Source organism: Clarias gariepinus, chromosome 22 (assembly GCF_024256425.1).
Source record: "Clarias gariepinus isolate MV-2021 ecotype Netherlands chromosome 22, CGAR_prim_01v2, whole genome shotgun sequence".
NCBI lineage: Eukaryota > Metazoa > Chordata > Actinopteri > Siluriformes > Clariidae > Clarias > Clarias gariepinus.
Genome location: NC_071121.1, coordinates 19,811,113 through 19,835,856, shown reverse-complemented (window position 1 = coordinate 19,835,856; position 24,744 = coordinate 19,811,113). Strand labels below are relative to the sequence as shown.

General features: G+C 40.4%; 1 protein-coding gene across 3 annotated transcripts in view; it reads right to left on the bottom strand.

Annotated features, from left to right (window-relative positions):
* Positions 1 to 24,744, bottom strand: part of plxna2 (plexin A2) — a 225,150-nt gene that overhangs the window by 129,080 nt on the left and 71,326 nt on the right. For all 3 annotated transcript variants that reach the window (XM_053482589.1, XM_053482588.1, XM_053482590.1), the window contains exon 4: positions 16 to 150. In XM_053482589.1, coding sequence (XP_053338564.1) covers positions 16 to 150 — 135 coding nt within the window. The remainder of the gene's footprint in view (positions 1 to 15; positions 151 to 24,744) is intronic.

Genomic DNA, 24,744 nt, shown 5'->3' with positions numbered 1-24,744 from the left:
GTGCTACACACTGACCTGTCTTTCAGACATGACATAGATATAGTTATGGTCCAGCGAGAATGCCATGTCTCTAAGAATAGGGCTCCTGTCCTTAATGACGGACACCGTCTCGTACTGCATGCCGCCATGAGGAGGCCCGTCCACACGGATCTGAAACAGGAAGAGAAGGCGAAACACATAAGCAAATTATCACTGGCACACAACAATACAGCAGTGTGCTATAATTCCTTCTTACTGGGATGTTTTGCGAATAATCAGACATCAGCATGGAAATAACTAACGATCCGGTCTTGTCTCCTTTGTGGTATTAAATCAGGCCGGGAGAGCATATATGGACATGGATGTCTCTTTCATTAGTCAGTAAGTCATTTAGTTCCATTCAACAAACATCCGTGATGCGCAGCAGACGTGCATACATGTGGCTTGTGTGTGGGGGAGGGGGGGTTGACTCGAGGTCAGTCGTCTGTCTAGTGGGAATTCACAATGGCAAAATATATGGTGCGTCAATACAGGAAAAAGCTTAATGATGGGAAAAAAAGAGGGAAAACCGCACATCCCTGTGTGGAGGCTTTAACCCCATGAATAACAAAGCCCTATATAATACAATCAGGAAATAAAATCTTTTGGGTACACATATAAGACTGTGACTAAGAAAAATGCCTTGCTTGACAAACATGACTGGATTATGACAACAGTGACCTTTTACATGATTAGTGATCAGTTCATGGCTATTAATTAAACACATTACATGTGAAGTTGTTATGTTTTATTTATTTATTTATTTTTTTAAATGGATGACTGGTTTGAATGCGATGCAGAGCGATGTGTCCAGCCTTATTTTTTTCTTACCATGAACAAGTCTTGTCAGGACTCAATTAATCAAACCAGAACTTACAGTATTTTCTTTGTTGAAAAGCTATTCGGCTGCTCCTGCTAAGAGGCAAAACAGCAGATCGTCTGATCTGCATATATGATTGGCACAGGTTTTATTCCAGATGCCCTTCCTGATACAATCACTAAACGGCTCTCAGTGCAATATGCTGTCTGCCAGTTAAAAGCAGGGGAGAGAGGAGGGGGGAACCTGTGTTTTGCACACACACACGAAAAAAAAAAAAAAAAAAAATCACGACTAATGCAATCGCTATAGATTTGTTTTAGCTAATATATGATCGGTGCAATACGTCTAATGCAGTAATCTGTCTATTTATAACTATAATTACTTATTACTTTGCTAGCCTTTCTTTTCTGTAGTAAATTTACTACATGGTGAGTGCAATATATCATGTCTGGGGAAATAATCTGTCTATGTAGCCATTACTTTTCTACTTCTACATTTTTCAATAGGTTCCATGCACACGTATTCGAATTGTACCAAACCATTGATCCATCTAGGAACCTCTGTTGTCCAACTAGGGAGAGTGGAGGCCAATGGTGGCCATAATATTTGTTTCCATTTTCACAGCCGTGTCAACATTCACACGCACATTCACACACTACGAGCAATATGGGAACGCCAAGTACCTGAAGGAAACCCACCAAGCACAGGGAGCATACATAAATAAATACATACTATAAATATACATACACATTCAGTAATACCAAAAAGCATAGTTCCTGGGTAATATGAGGCCTGATTTTTATTCATGCAGATATCATTTTTTTTTATAGTATTTTTTATTCTCATGATCAGCTCAATACTCCGAAATGCTGAAGCTATATATATATATATATATATATAGATTTATGGCTGATGCAGCAGACCAAGTGCAATGACATCTGCCCTGTTACTTGGTGAAGGAAAATGCTTTTTACATCCGAAGCTGTTTTTTTCCCTCCCTTGCAGCAAATCAAATAACTACAGTATTTGATGAGGTATGATTTACTGCCTCCTTCTTTTTTCACATTCAACCAATCAGCGGCGCCGAATCCTGAAGTCATGATGGGTGAAACCTGTTGAGGCTCTCGCTAAACACAAATCAAGCTTAATATATTGCAATTCCCTCTCCACAGCAGCATGACCTTGAGTCAAAGTCAAGGATAAAACCATTCAGCTCAAATGCTTCGAACAGTCCAGCATCACGGCAGACATATATATCGCCGTGAATGAGAAAAGCATGCTTCTTAAGGGAGGCACAAGGTCTCCACAGGCTCACAAGTCTCGGACCTGACATTTACAGTATGCCAACGAACACAGTCATTAAAGGTAAACACCTTCATTCATAAAGCATGTCGCCTTTCACCGCCTTTCCTGACCTGAGCGTGACCCTGATCTGAGCACGGGTGTGATACAACCATCGTATGTCACCGAGACCTGTGTGTCCACTACACACACTGAGATTACTCAGAGGTACGCTGCATTCAGAGGCAGAAAGCAGTGGTGCATGGTGGGTAAGTGATTGTGGCCTTGTGAGCTAGCTCAGGAGGCTGTTGAGGGGATTGTAGTTACAGAGGGGAAGGAGTGTGGCGGGTTCACACAGTGTGAAATGATCTTAAAGTCTACTTAACCAGAACGTGCAAAGCACAAACACACACACACACATGTTGATGAATGCACAGACATTCCCAAGTGCCATTGATTCCTTATTGTGTGAGGGGATCAAACTGGGACCTTTGATTGTGCACAGTTATGGGATAAAAACTACCATTATTTCTCTATATAAACCCCTGCTATACTAATGCACTTGTCCCAGCGTTTCACTAGTGCCTGGATACCGTCAGGGTAGAAAGGTTTCTCAGGACGCTGAAGCCATGATCGTACAGTCTGCATATGTAACTGAAAGCGCTGGCCTCCCAGGAGCTCTTTTAATTGCTCAAACATGTGAAAATAGCTTGGATAAAGTGACATATGGAGGCTGTGGAAGTAACTTCTGCAAAGTAATGACAAGTTAACAGTTGGATCAGGCATCCCACTCGCGGAATATTCAGAGTGACGACTGCACTGGGTTCATCGCCACCTCAGCCGGGATCATCAATCACAGAACTACAGTATGTCCTATTTTAAAATGTTTGCATCATTCGAAGGTTTACTGTGGTTAAAATTCTTGACTACTTGTACTGCACTCTGTTGTACGCCTTCATTCGCTCATCATAAGTCCCGGTTTGATGTGAACGACCCTCAGGGCATAGTAAATAAAAATTGATTTTCTCGAAATGACGATTCGCAAAAAACAAACATAAATTTATTAGGAGCTCTTCGTTTCAGTTTCCCGGTACTTCACAATTTAACATCATTTACAGGCTAACATAATTTAACCCACGTTAGAGTCATATAATTAACTGCATTAATGCTGACTAATGAAAATAAATCAATATAAAAAATTGCATGAAAGAGAAAGTCATCCTGTCCAAAAAAAAAAAACCTTGACGACTGCATCTTTATTTTTTGCTGGACATGACATCGGCACAGCTGTATGACACTTCTGCACCGCAAGTTTCTTGTCCTGTATATTGCTAATTTCCCCAAATGTGTCAGTCATCTGTTCCTGTCAATTTATTCAGCTAGTAAGCTCCATCTTACAATACTGGGCAAAAGTCTTAACGTCCCTCGTTTCCTCATATTAAAAATATTACATGATTTAATGAAAGTAACAGGAACAAATGTTTTATAGCGAGAGGCTGCACAGTGCAATAAGATCTAATTCAAAAACTGGGTGTTTATGTAACAAACCTCAGCAGCAACCTCATTTCCCCTCTCGTCCGTTCCAACCACACAGTACTCAACATCACCAGTATACTAATCACCTGATCATCTGTCATCATTTGCACCTCTTTCAGTTTCTCTATCAACTGTGAATAAAAGTCCTGAGATTTGGTTGAAGCTAATCTGTTTCTTCAGACACGCAAGCAACTGATTTGAAAGCTATTTCCTTTTAAAGCTTTTTTTTTTCAGTCTATACCTGTTCTCTGACATGCTGACTTACTGTAAGTGCCTAAAAATCCAACCTCATCAGTCCTGCTGTGCTTTTTGTCCTTCCATTTTACACCTTTTCATTCCCCGTGTGTGTGAGTAAAGCGTAAAAGACTCCACGGGACCCTGAATAACACACACTGACATTTTATACATTATGAAATAAATCAAGATGTACAGCGATGACGCTGATTACACTAATACAGGCATCGTGAATCAACACAAATATTTGTTTTGTTTACTGGGACACTGTCTCGTGTTTCATTTATTAAATGGACGGTGTTGTAATTACAGCCGGCCTCAGTCTGAGCGTCCTCACACCGTGTGTTAAGCCACAGCGTTGATCGTATACGCGTTCGTTTAGCTTAGACGAAAGTGGCCTGCTTTTTTTTTTATTCCCACAAAACTGAGTCACAAGCAGCGTAGAGCAGACAAAAGACCTCTTATGCTATGATTTGTCTGACGCAGACATACGCCACTTGTGTGTGAATTCAAGGGAAACTCTCTCTCTCTCTCTCTCTCTCTCTCTCTCTCTATTTCCCATCCGAACTTGTTTTGTATTTAATGGACCATTTGTTCTCAATTTCGATCCAGTTTTGTGGTTACATTTTTTTCTGTATTTGCTTCTTTTATTCCTACATTTGTGAGCTGCTCCTCTGTGTGGGAGTATCTGTGTGTGTGTGTGTGCGTGTGTGTGTGCATGTATATGTAGTCAAAGTCTCAACATTTAAGCCCTTTTCCAGCTGGTTTTCACATTACCGCCGTTGCCACTAGAGAACTCCAGGATGCGTAAAACACATTGTACTACACACAGCCAAGTTTCACTTCATCTGTATGTACAACAGTGGACGGCGTAGGAATTTCCAAGATACACACTCACACGTACACACACATTGAAAAGGGCATGTTATACAGACCTCACTAAGCATTTCTCATCTGCTCTGTGTTCACCTTCATCTCCTCGTCTTTTGTGCTCACTCCAACATTCCCTCCGTGTCTCTCTTGCCTTTAATTATTCACACGCTCCTTACTGATTATTCCTTCAGATTAGAACTCTAGCATCAGTGCGAAAGAAAGCGAAGATTTGTTTTGCTGGCTCTTTCGCCTTTTTTGTTCAGAGCTATTTTGTTTTTCTGTTTGTTTTCCCGATTGCATGCGAGTTTCACGGCGAGTAGGTGGTCTAACACACAGTATGAAGTCTGAATTGCTTCTGAATGGATCTACATGCAATCTTGGCGCACCAAAAAATGAAAAAATAAATAAATAAAACATACAAGTGTGTGTTATGCCTAACAATGATATGCAAGTCAAAGTATCTTGGGCGGCACAGGTTCCACGTCTACCCCCTGGCTGGTTTCTGCTCTTTTATTCTGAACGCGACCACATTTACACAATTCTCGAGCTGCACCGTGGGCTTGCTTTCAAAGCAAAATGCCTCTCTCCTCTCCTTTCCCTTCCGGATTCTCTCCGTCCCTCCCTCGCTCACACTCCCTCTGAGGCTGAGTACTGTTTCAATGCTCACTGCGCGTGGATGCGAAGTGACACGCGCCACTTGAAGGCCATGACGGTAACACGCACATTATGGAAGATGCTGTTGTAGTACAGCAGGAAGAACAAAAGAATCTGTTTTAAACCATCAGAGAGAAAGAGAGGGGGAGAAAGAAAGGGAACATTTGCTGGCACCTGAATTCTTCAAACTGACATAGGTGATGAATTAGATGTGTAATCCAGGCAGACTGGAACTTGGGGAGAAAAAACTGTTACTGCAGAAGTGAATGCGGCCGGCACAGAGAGAGCGATGGGGTGCAAGGGAAGGCTGTAGAAGTTGAAATTGCCTTGTTCTCTCCATTAATATACACAGCCAAAAAGAGAAACTATTGTGTTATCAGACAGCCGTATGCACTTCCAGAGGTCTGAATGAACATTATGATGTGATTTGTGTCTTATGCGCGTGACAGTTTGTCTAGCTGAACTAATAGAAGCATGTTCCAGTTAAGAAAAATAACATTAATACTTGATGGATTGCAGCGAAAACCTCCCCCACGCTCCTTACTAATCTGAATTGTATATAATATTTCACAGATTTTAGCATGCTGCTTCTTGCTTCTTCAACTTTACAGTATATACTCACTCTTACTCATTCATTGTCTATACCGCTGTATCCTGTATTCAGGGTTGAGCTGACCTGGAGACGATCCCAGAAGGCTTAGGGCATGAGGCGGGGTACACCCTGGACAGGGTGCCAATCCATCGCAGGGCACACACTCATTCGCACACTACAGGCAATTTTGGGAATGCTATTTAACCTAACCTCCATGTCGTTGGACTGTGGGAGGAAACCTGAGTACCCCGAGGGAAACCCACCAAGCACAGGGGAGAACATGCAAACTCCACACAGAGACAGGAATTGAACCTGGCCGAGAATCAAACCCGGACCCTGGAGGTGCAAGACGACAGTGCCTAATTAAACTGATCTTAAGGAAAAATTAATAAGAAAATAATTACGGCTTTGAGGACCGCGGGTACTAGGAGGCTGGTGCGGCTATTGATACCCAAGGCATAATATGAGCTTTAGCCACTATCATTAAGTTTAAGCCAGAATTCAACAGGTAGACCTCTTTCTGGATGAAGTCACGGCAAAAGGGGTTTAGTAAATCGAAATGAGAAACCGGTTCGGCGCGTGAACAAACCTCTGTAGCAGATCTGCTGATACAATACAACACGTGAGTCTTCACACACTTAAATATTAAAACGAGCGGTGTTCAAAGCGAACCTGAACTTTTGATCATGCAGAATAGCAGAACATGGAGAGTAAAAGCTTCCTTTATTTCGCTCTATATATTTCTGCCAGCTTCATATGTAAAAACACTCTTCTTCCAGGAACTCCTTTAAGGGCCCAAACATGTAGAAATGGCTTTAAGTGAGTTCAGGACTGTATGGGGGATGTGGCAATAACTTTCTGTTGAGTTCCTGTAATGTGCAAGTGGTGTTGGTGAATGAATGTGTGTACAGTTCCCACAAATATACAGTACGCGTCTCTTCCGCAAGTTTCTCACAAGTGATCTGTGGATTTACGAAGATCAGACGTTCCACTCGCTGAAATTTCATGGGAATGACTGCAGTGGGCTCCGAGCCACCTCGGCTGGGATTGTCTTACACAGACGTAGAACCTTCTTAAAAATTTTTGCATTATTTAAATATTTTACTGCAGCTAAGAGTCTCATCACAGTACTGTGCTTGTACGTAAGGATCAATGTGTTTTATGCCTCAATTCATCATTCACAAGTTCACTTGAATGGCCCTCGTATTCAGCATTTCTTTTTCTGGTCTGATTAGTGAATGTTTAAGAATGTCTGCTGCTGATTAAATGGAAAAAAGGTTCAAATCAAATCAGAGTTCAGGGTGTTAGTCAAAAAAGTGCCAGTGAAAAACACAACATATGCCCTTCAAGACCTTTTGTCTTATTTATAGCCATGTACTGATCACCAACGGTTCAGGATTAAGTTAAATGTTGAACTGTACTGTTGTACAGTAGCTATTTTATCGCGTTATTTACTTACCCAGACTTTTCTACACACAGAATTTCATGTAGCTGGATCAGGGTTTCATAAAGGAATAAATCTTTAAAAGCATTTGGCTCCTGAATCCAAAATATTTAGCAGCTGAATCAAACTTTAAAGAGCTAAAATTCATAACCCGTGTTATAAAAAAAACAGGTGAATGCGTGTACCCACGTTAAATTAAACTGGAGCCATGTTACAAGAAACTTAGTTGGCTGTGCTTTGCTACTGTAGCATTATCTGATAATGATGATGGGATATTGATTGAGTCCAGCTGGAATGACTGTACCTGAAAAATTTCGCTGGTTGACTGAGTTTCTGTATTGGATGCATCTGATTGAAATTAGGCAGGGTTTGGTTGGGCAGTGAAACCCAGGGGTGCGAATTAGCCGAGTCAGGATTAAAAAAGACCAGTAAAAAAGGATATATGTAACAAAAAAGGAAATATGTACAGTAACATCATGAATACTTATTCTCACTCACTCATCATCTATATCGCTTTATCCTGTATACAGTGTCGTGGGGGCCTGCAGCCTATCCCAGGAGACTTAGGGCGCGAGGCAGGGTACACCCTGGACAGGGTGCCACACATACACACAGGCTCATTTACTATGGGAAATTTGAGAATGCCAATCTGCATGATTTTGGACTGTGGGAGAAAACCAAAGGAAACTCAACCTCGAACCAGGGTCCTGGAGGTGCAGGGCGACAGTGTTAACCACTAAGCCACCATGCCGCCTTCAGAAATTACTACCAAATTAAATGTTAAACTATGCACAACAGTTGAATGGTCTTGGGAACTGTTTAATGATCCTAAGCGCCCAGTCCTTCTGTACTATGACATGAGCTCCTGTACCCTCGTGATGGTCAGGAAGACGCAGCAGAGGAGAGCACTGGATTAAAGACTGCCGCATGCCGTTTCGGTTTTATTGTGGGGGTATTATCTGGATAAAGATCCCTGACAGTTTTTATTGTTGAAGACTCCTGGTAAATATGAGCTCTTACACCAAAACTCACAAATGCCTGATGGTTTGGAGATCATTTATTTCAAACATTTAGTAGAGAAGTGAACAACTCGAGTGAAAGAGATGTGATGAGATGTTCTCTATCAGTTCTGCTTGTCTGCATCTGCGTGCAAAGTTGTCATTCTGTCACCTCGAAGACACCTTTCTGGCAACAAGCAGTTAGCAGAAGGAGAAAGAGGCTGGGCTTACCATGCGTGTTAACCCCACATGCTTCTGTTTTAACCCATCCTGAGCGAGATGAGCAGATTACATTTGACCCTGCTAGGGTTTGTTGTTCAGAGAAACTCCTCAGGCGTGAAGTAATTAGTGTCTGTTACTATGTGCTGCATGAACAATCTCTCTCTCACTCTCTCTCTCTCTCTCTTTCCCTCTCTCATACACACACACACAAACACACACACACTCTCCTGAATCAGCCAGATAAAGCAGGAGTAAATGTGAATCTACACAAGTCAACACAGTTAAAATGGATTACAGCAGATTGAAGATAGACTGCAGGACGGATTACACTGTCAATCTGAGATGAAAAGCTCTCTCTCTCTCTCTTGGACATACATTCTGTCCTCACTATATTTGTGCATACTTCTAAACAAGGCACCCCACTGTGCATGATTCCAACTGAGATCTCCGCAGTTCTGAGACATGTCCTTCTCCAGTTCTCCAGTTTATGGTGTACACACTTTATGAGAGCTGCACATACAGGGATGTTTAACACCTACCTTATTCCCTGAAATCCTTACTGCAGTACTAAGCAACTATATTACAACCATGACTATATGATAGGATTGAACATATTGCAAGGTACAGTAAGTATATAGCAACTGTCCAGATGCAAACAACATCTGTCTTGGGAAAGCAACAGTTAGCGACCGACAGTTAGTGTAATTAACAGGGGTGAATGTTCTTTCAATTCAAAACTTTTAAATTCGTACAGGGACTGTGTAGACAAAAGGAGAAGAGAATAAACTTTCCACTTATTTCACTTTAGAATATCAGTTACTTTCTGGGGTTGAATCCCAAATAGAGGTAAATGGAAAGCAGATCGTTGTATACAAAAGTATATTAAATAAGTATATAAAGTATATAAAAAGTATATTAAACTTTGTAAATCCTGACATTGCGAGAAATAATACACAGTATATGTCTCATCCCAATAGCTCACACTCATACTTGCAATCCTGTGAAATCTGCAGCAGTTGGATATTTTCCGGCTTTTTAATAAACGTTGATACACCTCCTGGGTGATTCTTATGCATTGTTTCTGAGGCATTCTACCTACACACCTATTACAATACTGTCAAACTAGATAGAACATAACTGCTTGAAGCCTAACCTTGGATGCCTTAGAGTCTAAAAGTCAAAGCATTTTTAGTTCAGACTACAAAGTTCAACATGTCTTCCTGCTTAGAGAACAGCGAGAAAACCTCTTTGCTTAAAATTTGCTTGAGAAAGGTTGTTGGGACAACCTATACGATTTACAAATGCAAATATGGAGCACGGATTACATTTACAGCATTTGGCAGACACCATTATTCAAGGTGACTTGGCGTTATCCAGGAAGCTTGGCAGTCCTAGGATTTGAACTCACAACATTTGGAGCAGTAGTTCCACATTTTAATCAGTGAGGCGTGACTGCCAGATTACTAAGTGCCTAGCAGAAACCGTTATATTGTATGACATTGTAATATATTTGTGATCAGGTTCCAATGCTGTTCACAAATAACACAACACAGCAGCATTTATAATTGGAATTACTTCAATAAAATAATGTTGGGATAACGTCGAATGAAATAATTCAATACCACGTTGCCACTAGAACCTTAAATATCATCAAATATACAACCTAAATATCAACATTTACTTACTGCAGTGGACGTCTGACTGCGCCTATGTGCATGGTCTGTGCCTATGTGCATGGTCTGAAATCAACAGATCTATTCAGAATTCAGAAATCCCGACTTTAGAACAGGATGTAGTGGATGGGACTGACCATAGCGAACACTACAGCTTCCTGAATGCATTACCTGCATCTCATATCTCTTGTACACAAAGCAATCAAGGGTCTCTTGGGTGTTGTAGCATTATCTTTTTGTCTAATTTCCTTTTGAAAATACTACCATGAAGTGCATCACGCCTTACAAATGCGGAAAAAAACAGTGCTAGCGATAGCAGCGGCAGGGTGCAGAGGGTAAGTATTGATTTGGAAGTGAGCCAAAAGGTTATCAAAGAACACACAGGTGGAAAATCAGTGGTTAAGATTGCTTGGGATTTAGGTTTTGCTACACTTAAGCGACTCCTAAATAGTTTCTCTTAGTATGTAGTGTGATGATTGTACTTTTTTAATAAAAGTTTGCCTTTCATTTCCCGATTGTGGTCTAGTAATTTTATGGAATGGGCGGAGACATTTTGTGGTACTGTAGTTCTTGTTTGACAAAGCAACATACACAGGTCAGCCATAACATTATGACTAGGTCCTCCCTTTTGCAACCAAAACAGCGATGACTTGTGTGTTCTGACACCTTATCACGGGAACCAGCATTAACACTTTTAGCAATTTGAGCTACAGTCGCTCTTCTATTGAATCAGCCATCTCTGCTCTGATCAGTAAACTTGGCCACCCATGACCCTGTCACTACTGCACCAGTTTTCCTTCCTTTGAGCCCTTTTTGGTATCTCATGACTACTGCGCACTGGTAACATCCCACAAAAGCTGGAGTTGCTCTGACCCAGACGTATACCCATCACAATTTGGCCCTTGTCCCAGTAGCTAACATTACAATATCTCTTTACACTGCTTCCTGAAAGAGGGTGGAATATATTAGTTCAGAGAATTTTAAAAACTGCAGGTCTTGTGGGATGTTCCCCGTCTACAATGGATCTTACCAAAATTGGTACGAGGTAAAAAAGTGATAAACCAACGACAGGGTCATTCCTGTCACACCAAGACTCATGGATGCACATACAGTAGGAAGTGAAGGCTGGCCCATTTAGAGATTTTCTGGTTTGAAAACTAACTATGAGAATCAAAATCTTTATATTCACAACATAAAATTTTGGTAATTCCTTTAATGTTATACAGTACCAACATCATGTAGTCAACATTGGTCCAGATTAATTAATTAATTAATGAATTTTATTTATTTAATCAAAGTAATTCCAAAATCATCAGAATATAAACAGTGTTCCACCGTCTGCAATGTTGCCAGATTAACATTATCACAATGCTTTAACAACTAAAGCTCTAGGATGAGACCAAGCAGAGAGACTTTTTTTTTTTACAGCTAAAATGACTATACTACCACAAATGATTTACTCAGAAACTGGTTAAAAGGACAAATTATATAAATTTAAGGTTTAGCGATAAACAAATTATAAATAAGGCCTTTATAAATGTATAGAGTGTATAGATACACAAGTATGTTTTATGTGTCTGGAAATCCCATCAGTTCTGGCAAGCAACAACAACAACAACAACAAAAAAGGAAAACGGTTTTATTTACTTTTGAATCTAGCTTGTATGTGCTGTAGTCTTTAGAATCTTTATATTGAGGTTGTTTCCCTTTTAACTTTCACTCGTAACTAGACTTATAAAATGCTATAACTTCGCCTGTGGTTGTAAACAAAAGGAAAACAGATTTTAGTTCAGGAACAGTTGTAGAATTTAAAATTATATAAAGCCCAAAATACCCAAATGTAACCATGTTAAAGGTTTTTCGAGGCCATACAGGGGAATGTTGTTAAAATTATATTTTGTAGATACCCAGATGCAGCCGATAAAGACTAGAGTATATTTTTAAATTAAAAATATGTGTGCAAAATCAGTGTCCTAGCCACATCTGAAAACCCATATTAAGCTCTCAATCTGCATGCACTGTGAACTTATTATGAATGCACAATTAACATATTGCCTAGCTAATTGGGTAATTAAATCCTACATTCATTTAAAGCTGAATTCAAATTTTGCTGCATGACCTGCCTCAATGAGGCTCATTTTACATCCCTAGTACATATATTGTACTATATCCACACGGACAGTAATGGTTTATTAGTGTGCACAAATCAAAACACACCATTCACAGGAAATTGCAGGGGAAAAAAATGAAGATTTAATCTATGATCTAAGATTGGGACAAAATCTATTAGCGAACAATCAGAAAATCATCCATCTATTCTAGTGGAGGTGTATGAAATAGCTAGGCAAGACTTAGTGACTTCGTAGGTGGATGTCACATACCTCATTAATATTTCATCTATATTAAGTGTCTGACACCCTGCAGCTAAAGAACTCCTGACATCCTTGTTAAAAGAATTTCCCACAGTGCCTGTGACCCTCTGTGCCTCCGTCCCACGTGTCGAAGACGTTTTATTATGGATCCCGCTGCAGTTTTGGGCAGAGCACTCTGACACATTTAAGTGTCAAATTAAACAATCTCTGCAGCACTGGCCAATTATTATGCTATAATTTTCATGTCCTTTGTAAATAATGTGAGGAATTCAAAACTTTCATCATTTTGGCTTTTTAGGAAAGTTAAATATAAATAATTCACTGTACCAGAATTTTTTTTAGACGTATCCATAGATAGCCTTATTCCAACCAGGCAAAGCAGTAAGACATTTTTTTAACTATTTGTGGACAAACACCATATTTTTTTATTGCATTAATCATAAAATAAGTATAAATCATTAGAGGGAGAAAAATTCAAAAAGTTATTGCACAAAGTAGAGTAAACAATCTCGTATTCCACACACAAAGTAGTGCCCTAGATCAGGGGTTAGAGAGGGATTTAGATTTGGTTTAGAAGATAGGGAGCTTTATAGCCATAAATAAAAGAATGTAAATGGCAACTCAGAGGCTATTTGAAAAGAAGAACTTAGTAAAGAGACAGTGTTTTTTTTTTTTTTAAATGACATGAAATAGGGGTTCTTTGTTTGTTCTAAACAACAAACTGTTGTATTATTCACAATTAATTTAAAAAAAGTTATGAAAAAAAAAAAAAAAAGCGTGGAAGATCACCTTTCTCACCCAGAAAGCACAGCCAATGTTGCTCTCTTGATCTCCAGCCATGAATATGTGTGGCATCATCAAGATTTGATCTCCAGATGATAGGGCCAAAAGCTTTCCTACCAACCACTCAACTCATGTTACCCTTTTCATCTTTAGTACAGAGACCAAATCCTGAATAAGTACTTCGAATCAGTAATATCTTTAATTTTTGGAAAAACTGTACCTCTGTACTTTTGTAGTGCAGCCAGCTATATAGAGCTTTGTGTTAAATCAGCAGAGGCAAACGCAATATCCAGATCTCTGTCCAAGTCAGTTCATTGGGAATGAGTTTTCGGGTAACTCCTGCTGAACTTTTTGGTATTTGATGTTTTTTCCCATCTGCCTAATTGGCCTAAATGTCCCACTTTAAGATTTACAAGGAGGCCGCATTCCTCTGTCCTGCTTTTTTTAGTATCCTTTCCTCCTGCAGTCTGAACCGCAGAGCTGTGTAAAGCAATTCAGTGGGAGAAACAGCAGCTTTTTTAACCTTTTGTACTGTTTAGGTTGGCTCAGTATACAGTTTTCCAACATGAGAATTAAAACATCACTTGGCTTAAATGTATTAATCATGATACTCATGTTACAGGCAATATATAAATGTGATTTTGAGATCACAGCACAGCTGAAGTAAAGAAGAAGAAGATTAAAACACTCAGTAAACATACAAGAAAAAATGGGTTTTTAGCATTTGTAATTTAATCCAACAATTTTTTTCATTTTTAATTATACTGGTGAAAACAGCTTATGTGAAAATGCAACCTCTAAAATTATTATTTTTATTTCCTGAATGCGGAATTTTATTTCCGCATTTCCTGTTGGTGCCGATGGCTCTTCACATTTTATTGCTTTCTATCATCTTTTTGCGGTTTTACAATTTTACCTATCTGCACACCTCAATTTACTCCTCCTCCTTTAACCAGGCTTGAGACATACACACACACTCATATACTACGGGCAATCTGGAAACGCCAATTAGACTACTCTGCATGTCTTTGGACTGTGGGTGGAAACCAGAGAACCAAGAGAAAACTCACCAAGAGCAGGGAGCGCATGCAAACTCGGCGCATACAGACTCAAACCACAATCCATAGGGCTTACCACTCTGTCATTTGGCATTACAGAGTTCCCTCAAGCTGGCAAGGACTCCAGAAGTTTGTGCAAAACCTTACAATACATTTTAACTCGAATCCAAAAGACTGTCTTCTGAAGACCTGCTTCAATAGAAGAGTTTATTCATGAATCTGAGTTTTTAGTACAAAGCAGTTAGCATGGTCGCTATCACAGATTTGGTTACAGTTATATATGGACCTAGAAATGATGCAGGATCTTGAATATTTCAATTGTTCAGATATTGAACATATACTTTCTTAGTTGTAAATACACATTTGTGTAAATTTACATTTTCTAAAACCTTCTGTTTATTTTTAAAGTGAAAAGATTATTGTTTAGATATTCAATGTCGTCTAAAACTTTTAGACTCCACTTTAGTTGCTCTGATCCTCCACTTCCGTACCATTCTAAACCCACTAAGGTCTGAACCATGTCTCTCACAGGATTCTTAAAACAGCAATCAGTCAGAATAATCTCCTAAAGGTACTGGAGAGCTGTCATGATGTTTACGCTTTGGATTAACCAAGTTGATAACTTTGCAAGGATAAGAAATGTAAACACACACAGAATAATTTCATTTCATTTGGGTTCTAAGCTGGAAGTGTCTCAGAAACCTCAAAATTCCAAGAGCAAATAAACATCCACATAGTTTCTACTAGAATGTTTTTACAAGCCAGAAGTCTTCTCAGTGAGAAATATTTCAGTGCGGTGGTTCTGTTTTATATGCACGCAATTGTTCTATATAATGGATATGAACTACACCGTAAGCCACATTACAATCCCTGCATCAGCAATATCCAAAGCCACAACCGCTTCCACAACTACCTACGTCAATCGCCAATATCTAAAATAAGTGCCTTGAGTTGAGGTCAGAACTGGCGTATAGAGTTGGAGAGAGGCGCAGCTTAATGGGGTTTGGGGGATCAAAAACTATCAAAAGAGTGAGAGGAAACCAAATAAGCAAGAGCGCTAGAACATAATCAGTGGTGACTGCACAGAGCCTCTCAGAAGCGCTGCATCTATAATTAGCGGCACTCCATCAGGCGACTTCTGAAAGACCTGCAGGGATGAAATTCAGGAATACACAAGATAACGTCCCTTTTCTCCAAGTAATTGCTTAAAGCAGACTCTAACGTGAAGGATATCCAGAGGACAGTGCAACCTACAGGTACTAGTATAAGCACTGAGTTTCACACATACAGAAATTAAAACTCGAACTGATAAGATGTAGTGTGTAACCTAAATGAGTTTCAAATGCTAAATTTACACTGCATTCTAAATATGTAAAAAAAAAGAAACTAAACACACCGTAACCTTATTCAACTAAGGATCAGCTCGATAACTTTCAGCTTAGCTAGCCAGTAATGTTCATTTCATTAGCCTTAACTTAATGTTGACATGCAAAAAAATGTTATTAACACACTATAAGGGACGTTTAAGTTAAACTGGGACTTGCGATGAAATTTGGTTTTGAAATGAAGGCTTAAAAACCGATTGGCATTTACTGAAGACTTCTAGCACGGCCATCTGACTCTTAGCCGCAGTAATTTGAATCATGCAAATGTTTTAAAGGAGGCTGTACATCCGTGAATGCCAATGCCGGCCAAGGTGGCTCGGAGCCCAGTGCAGTCATTCCTGTGAACACTTAGCGAGTGGAACAACTGGTCCTTGAAAATATGTGGAAGAGATGCGTCCGGGTGTGGGAACTGTACACACAATCATTCACAAACCCATTACAAGAACTCGGCTGGGAGTTATTACCTTGATGGTATTTAAGCACTAGTGAAACGCAGGGAGAAGTGCATAATGTAGCGCGGGATTACATAGAGAAAAAAATAAAGGTAGGATCAGAAGTCCCGGTTCCACTTGAACGGCCCTTGTATCTATAGTTAGTAAGAAAAAGTTTAATAGGTTAATATTTTATTTTTTACCATACATAGCATTGTACGGATGGTACATACAGAACATTAGCAGCTCACTGGGCAAGAGAAAGCTCCAGCGTCCTCCTCAATCCCATGTCTGGTTTTAATACGCTGGTTAAATATATTAATACAGCTTGAGGGGAACATGTCATTTTATCACAGTTAATCATGTTTGTAACCTCAGGTCTTTGGTGAACAGTTCAGCTATGAGGTGTGGTGTTCTCTCCTTGCATCAAAAGTAAACGTACAGTATTATTTCAATCTGGCATCTTTATTTTCTTACTTTACTTAAATTATTACATATTTAAAGGCTTTGCACTGAGCTTTATTTTGCCTGGCCTTGTGAGTGTTTAAACATCGCTGACCTTGGATTCACAAGCACACGCTACAGCACTGAGGTATGAAACGCCACTGTACTGTGCAGTGCAATAAGGGAGTAAACTTACACATCAAACAGCATCAATAGGGTGTTTTTTATTTTTATTTTTATAATTTATTAAGGTTAGAGGCCTTTGTGACTTTCAGAGTACTTTATCAGATTCTTGGAGCTGTACTGTAGTTCTTGCTGCAGCCTAGAAGTGAGTCTCGACCTGCGTCAGCCTTGTTACAAACATCCTAAGTAGGCAGCTTTAATGGTCTGTGAGCTGCCTTTTAGGGGTAAAAGGTTGAAGTGCTAAGAAATCCTGTTTATCTGAAGCAGGGATCATTTCATGGACAGGAAAGCGCAAAGCAAAACTGGCTGTCAGATTTTATATTAGTGTGAAAAATACAAAAAACACATTCTGCACCGTTAAACGCTTCAAATCACAGCCAAGTGATAATTCTTTAGGAGAGGGTTACATCCGGTTATTCACCTTGAATAAAGTCTCACTACAGGACCATTGATTTTGTAACAGTTTCGTGCCTTTAGCGATTGTAAAGTCCACTGAACATCACCTAGTATAAGCAAAATCAGTTAAGTCCTACCACAGTGAAACCACACTCCCCCTCGCTCCCCTGTCCGTACTGTGTTTTAGCTTATTGGGTGTATAAGGCGGTGAGTGAGCTTGTCGGGAGTTGACAGATGTAGTTCACTGCTTTATCACGCTGACAATCTGTGGCATCTTCATCAAACAGACATTAGCAAGAGCGATTGCTGGCACTTCCCACAGCAGCCTGTTAAGCTCAGACAGACGGCATGAAAGAGGAAGAGATGAGCGAGAGAGGGAGGGAGAGAGGCATGAGGGTGGAAGAATCAGTGGGATGAGGGAGTTAAAAGTGGGTTTTTAACAGTGCGAGGAGGATAGAGGAAAAGGATCTAGATAGGATCCGACATATAAAAGCCTACTTATTATTGTTATACCGGACCGAACGACTGATTCCTCATTCCTTAAATACTTTTACTAGTTCTCTCAGTCTCTCGGTACACCGCAACATGCCCTCCCCTCCTCTCTTTGTCTTTCTCTCTCGCGCTCTCCTCATTTCAGCGGGCTCGCTTTCCATTCTTCTTTCTGATAAGGTCACTCACTTCCAAATTCTTTTCCCTTACACTGCACTTGCAATTAGGTTTCCGTCCTTCCTTTCTCTCACCCAGCAGGGAGTAATAATGGCTTGTAAGGGGCTGGCGTTCTCCTCCACCTTTGCCGTTCCTCTCTAGCTTTCCATCACTGCCTCTGCATGGCCTGGTGGATATTTACAGAGTAAGATTGCAATCTGAACTGCACATATGAGTTGGCTTTGGGCCAAACATTGTGGCCCTTGATCTATTATCGCACGCCGTATTGCACAACAAGACCCCAGAAGCAATCGAAAGTGCGTTCGGGAGGATAATGTGCCCATGTACATATTTGTTTTGTGTCTGTCTGTCTTTCTGGCTTCATGAATATTTAAACAAATCCATACATGTTGGAGGAAAGGTTTGGAAATTGGAAATAAAACATTGGAGGTTTATCTGACCAGAGACACTTAACAGCCTACACCCATTTGGCTTATGTCCTAAATGACCCAAACCCGGTCAATATTTCCCTCAATCTTTTACAATGCCTCCTAGCCAAAAACGGCTATCCAATGACCTTTTCAGCCAGTGTCGGTGTAGGAGGCTGTGAGCAGCGCTCTCAGATGAAGAGCACTAGCAATAAATCAGCTTTAAGGCCACCTATGGAGAAGTCACCTAAAAGATCCTGATTATGGAGCTCGCATATCACTCCATAGCACCGGGCTGAAATCTATATATGGTCACACATAGCTCAGAGAGTGTGAACATGAATGGTCAAGCAACTTGAAAGAAGAGAGTGAAAAAAAAAAAGAGAAACAGTGTGAGAAAGTGGGAAAAAAAAGTGTGATTGTACAAAAAAAGTGTGATTAGGACAATGGAAATTGGGACGCAAGAAAGAGAAGCAGGGGAAAAAAGGAGGAAAGGCGTCAAGAATGGGGAGGCTAGAGATAGATAAAGATGTAATGTGTGTGTGTGTGTGTGTCTGTGTTTGCTTTATTCATTGAACTGAACCAGTCATCACATATCTAACATAAACACACACACACACACACACACACACACACACACACACACACACACACACACACACACACACACACACAGACAGACTAAGGGGACATGTTTGACCCGGAATGCCTGCTGTTCTAGTTCACTGTTATCATTACACCCACTTTCCTTTTTTTACACTCCACCAATTTTAACAATTTTGCTTCCCTCCGGAGCTACACACTGTCATTGTCATGTCTCTTCATCCCTCCATCCTTCCCTCCACCAGCACGGACCAGCAGTGTCCTGCTTCTGCAAGGCCAAAGACTGACCTTAGAGATACTGAGAGATAAAGAGTGTTTGGGCTGCGCTCTCTCTCTCTCTCTCTCTCTCTCCGACCAAATACACAAACACACACACACAGGTTTACTGTATATAAATAAGTATGTGCCTTCATCTTAGGACACAATATGCAGACACTAATTCACACGCACATAACAGAAAATTCATTAGGAACACATGCCATTGTGAAAATCAGGAAATAACTATTTATTATCTGTTATTATTATTATTATTAGTAGTAGTATTAAGTCATAATCAATGTTGCTGTGATGTATCCACCCACACATTGATTGTTTTTTAACTACACTACATCCTGAAATGTTTTATCTCATTTATCACTTACCAAAACTATTTGTTGACAATTACAATTTAATAATTAAATGCTTTTTAATAAATCACTTATTAATGTTTTTATTATCATGGAACATTCAGAAGACAGCAGCTATACAGTATAAATATTTTCTCGCAGCCTCAGCCTTTTCTCTCTCTCTCAAATTCAAAAGACAAAATAAACTTATTATTGGTTTCCCAACACCGGTGGAAAAAAAGGTTTGTTGTGTTTAAAGTACATGAAAAATGCACATCCATCGATTGCACATATAAATGTTATGTTACATTAAAATGAGTTTTGCTGAGTATAAATGCAAGATCATTTTAGAATAAATGAAATCAATTCACGTTAGAGTGAAAACACAAAACACAGCACCTGCTGCCTTTAAAACTTTCCTGTAGAGGTGACGCCAAGACGACTTTCCAGGAATACACGCCAAACAAGCATCGTACAGAAAGGATCAGAATCTTTATATATGGCCCCGCCCCCTCAACCACACACACACACACACACACACACATGAATTGTGACACATGCCGCTACACACAGAGATAGATTGTAACAGATTGCCACCACTTTAAAAGATCAATAAGTGAAGAGGCAGACGGAAATTTGCTCCAAAGGAAAGCTGATCACGAGCTCCACTTATCCTGCATGAAGTGAGTGGAGGTTTGGATAGAATGTCAGAAGGTCTCAGAGCACGTCCTATGGCACTACTACTACTCCTGAATTCCCCCACATCTTCTTACAGAGCCACTGACCGCACATTCAATTAATTTCAGCAGGATTTTTCTGCTGTCTCGCCTCCTCTGGGTCGGTACGCACCACCCAGCATGTCAGAGGCCACTATATTACTTTTACAAGACAACCAATCAGCTGGCTCTAGGAACTCTCTAGCTGCAGTGTGAGGTGGTATAGACCATGCACAGCCCTGGAATCATCTTCAGGACAAAACGTGTGACAGGATGGGCGGTGAGAGGAAGCCGTGTGTGTGGAGGTATGTGTGTGTGTGTGTGTGTGTGTGTGTGTGTGTGTGTGTGGAGAAAAGAACCGGGACAAATGGCAGCCCACCCAAGCATGACTATCCCCTGATGAAAGACGGCGAACAGGCGAGCATTCCTGTATTTCTCTCAGCACCTCTTCAAGGCTCATATAAAAATAGGAAATGCGGGAAGCACCAAAGGAAGAGAGGAGTGGAGTGAGGGAAGAGAGGAAGGAAATGCCTCGAGTGTCAGTATTATCATCAATACAAGCATTTCCTAGTTTACACTATGACTGAACCTGAGTGAATGCATACAGCACAGATGAGGCATCATTATCGTTATTATTATGAGGGACATTCGAGTCAAACCAGGACTTTTGATTGTGCAGAATAACAGAACTCAGTTATGAAAGTAAAAAAAGTTTATTCACAAACTTTATTTCTCTATATAATCCCATACTACACTAATGCACTTATCAGAGCGTGTCACTAGTGCTTGTTACGGTAGAAAGTTTTCTCAGTACATTGGAGCCACGATCGGATCCACCATTTGCACCATTTATATGTTTTTCTGCGAGTTAGTGTCTCATCACAGTACTGCGCTTAAAGTCTTAATTGTTTTACATAAGAAGGTCCCAGTTTGCCTTAAACTTTGAATAATAACAATAATAGTAATAATAATAATAATAATAATAATAATAATAATATTATTATTATTATTATTATTAATATTAATAGTAGTAGTGGTATAAAATAATAATTTAACTGAATAAAACTAAAACAACATAACCCATTATTCATAAAAAGACAGCTTTCAAGTGGTTTAACAAAAAAAACCATAAAAAAATAAATTCATAAAAAGTAAAGAATTAAAAAAAAAAAAATCCAAACTTTTTGTTCTTTTCAGAGAGTTAGGAATCATAAAGCAGGTGAAAAAGCCATTGGTTGATGATTAATGGAAAATATCCGCTTACTCTTAATACTGTCTCACTGTTACACAATCATTGGCACATGGATTACTGTTTTTCAAATGTCTGGCCAAGGATCAGTGTGTCTCTGTGTGTGTGTGTATGTGTGTGTGTGTGTGTCTGTGTGTGTGTCTCTGTGTGTGTGTGTGTGTGTGTGTGCGTGTGTGTGTGTACGTGTGTGTTCATGCATGAGTATGCACACTATATTGTATCTCAACAAATCTCCCTGCGTCGGATCAAAACAATTGCCGCAGCTGCCTCCATTTCCATAACACTCAGTGCATTCTCAGTGAAATACGGTCTGAAACTCTAAACAAAGGAAATGGCTGGAGTCAAAAGCGCACAGCGTAAATCAATCTCAGGTTGGGCTTTATGGTAAACATCGAACAGCCCTCCATCCTGATTGATGTCGGGGGGGGACGGGGGGACTTGTGGAGACCAGCTGACAGCGTCGGACACATTGAACACATACGTGTTGTTTTGTGTGCGTCCCAGGAATAGTCATGAGGACAGGACAGCGAAAAGGAGAAGATCTTACCGGAGACCTGCAGTGACATTGTGTGACTAGTGTTCACAAAGTGACAGCGTGACAGAAAAGGACAGGGGAAAGAGGAAGGGGAAAAAACACACACACACACACACACACACACAGGATCACGTGTCAGAAAGAAAGCGGACAGTGACAGTAGCAGAACAGATGGATGACGGAAAAGAGCGAAAAAGCTGTTTGTTCTCTACAATCGCTTTTCATCAACCATTTCATTTTTTCTGATTGAGACAAAAGCAGAGAGATGTATGAGACGATCAGAAAGTGACGGATGGGTTGAAATAAGAAAGGGAGGTCTAAAAGAGAAAGAGATGCTTAATAAAATAATGCGTAAACACTGGCATTTAGTGTGAATATGAATCATGTAAACTGCCATGGGATGCATGGTGGAGAGAGCCTGGAAGAAACTGTACTGTATGTAGGCCAATGCCATTAGGCCATTAGTGCCGGTCAATGCTCATCCACAGAGTGTGTGTGTGTGTGTGTGTGTGTGTGTGTGTGTGTGTTGGTGTTAGAGTCTGCTGGGCGGGATCAGACACATAGACACAAGATTAGCATACTGATACTCGTCTATAGGGAAAAAAGTAGTATGTGTGTGTGTGTGTGTGTGTGTGTGTGTGTGTACATGTACACAACTCCAACTGTCCATCCTTCAGGCCCTTGGGGCCACCTCAAACCCCTCATTGTGCCGGAAAATGACAGCCTGCTGTCAAATTTGGGTCACACAGGGATCGTAATGATTTCCATTCCTGACACTTCATAAAGGTAAATATGCTTCACACAAAAACACGCAAATAGATCTACGTGCCAATGCGTACTGTGTTTCCGCCCCCGGCATACAAATATTTTTAAAGCTCTATTGCACCATGAAATACGGACTTGTTTATTACTGAAATCAAATTATGAAATATTACCGCAATAATACTCGTGTGGTAATGTGTGGCAAGGCTTAATATTCTCGTTTCGTCTTCTCCGCCGGCCGCAGGGGAGATGTCTGCATGTCTCAGTGTCTTAACTGCGTCCACTGATTCACTGGGGTATCACCTGCGTTACGAACCATTTCCTCGCTGTAAATTGCCTTCGTGAGGTAACGTCTAGCGCTCAGCTCTCAGTCTGGGATTGAAGGTGAATGCGGGTTGTTACTGAACGGTTAGAACCGCTTGTTAGAACCAGCTAGCCTTTTGGTCTGCTGTAGTTAGAGATAATTACGCCGGCATGTTAAACTGCGTCTGTGCAGACTTTAAGTTTAGTTTTACAGCACAACAGAAAAAAAGTCTGTCGCATTGCTGCATTTTCTCACACATTCTCTTTCGCTTTCAGGCGTTCACCACAGACTCCGGTCAGTCGGCACTGTGTTTGTCCAGATTCCGGCCACGTTTTCCGGTGCTCGAGTTTCCTGTTGGCGAGTCGCAGCATAACTGAACTTGGGCACTGTTATAGCATGTTCCCTGTCTCTCTCTCTCTCTCTCTCTTGCTTTGGATCCTTGTCCGCTCTCTTGCTTTCATCAGACACAGGAAAACAAAAATCCTTTACTCAATTTTTTTCCTCCTCTCCCACTGAACATTACTTGGCCACTGGCAAAGACTGAGTGGGAGAGAAGGGAAAGAAAAAACAAGCAGAAAAAAGGAGAGACATAATTTAATCCATCTGATCAGCTAGCTGGACCTTATCCTTTGCATGTGTGCAGACATGTTAAATGACATTAATCTGGCTTTATTACTGTGTGTGTGTGTGTGTGTGTGTGTGTGTGTGTGTGTGTGTGTTCATGTCCATGACTGTCTATGCAGGAGTCTTCACACAGCATTTAAGAGAAATGGCTGGAGAGTGAGGCATGAAGAAAACCACTCCGAGTGTGTGTGTGTGTGTGTGTGTGTGTGTGTGTGCATGTCTGTATGTCTGTGGTGGGGGTGGGCGGTAAGGGTACTGGGGGGTTATTAAAACACAGGCTTTATAGGTGACCTTAGCCTCGTGCCTCAGCCACAGGAGGTCTGGGAGAGAACGAGAGAGAGCGTGGAGAATGAGAAAGGGGGAAAAAAAAGATGGAGGGGAAATGGAATCCTGGTCGTTTCTTTTTCTGTTAAGTGCTTTGACTTCACTCTGTGACTGGGGGTTTAAGACTAAGCAGTCTTTCTGTAACGCCTACTCACGATGTCAAGTAATAAAGTGTATTCATTCATTTTATTTATAAAAAAATATATAATTGTACTATATATATATATATATATAGTACAATTCCTTGAAATATAGTCTCTTTCCACGAGGTCTGTTCAAGGACTTTTGATTGTGCAGAATAACAAAACACAGTTACAGTATAAGAGGAAAAACTAGCTTTTTTTCCCCCCGGCTCCACTAAGGCACTTACCCAGAAATTCACTAGTGCTTGGATACCATCAAGATAGTCAGTACACCAGAGCCATGATTAGACTGCCTGCGTCACATCTAAAACCCCGGCCTCCCAGGAACTACTGGCACAAACATATTGAAACAGCTCGGATTGAGGTCAGGACTGCACCTGTAGATTTTCACGGATTAGACATTCCACTT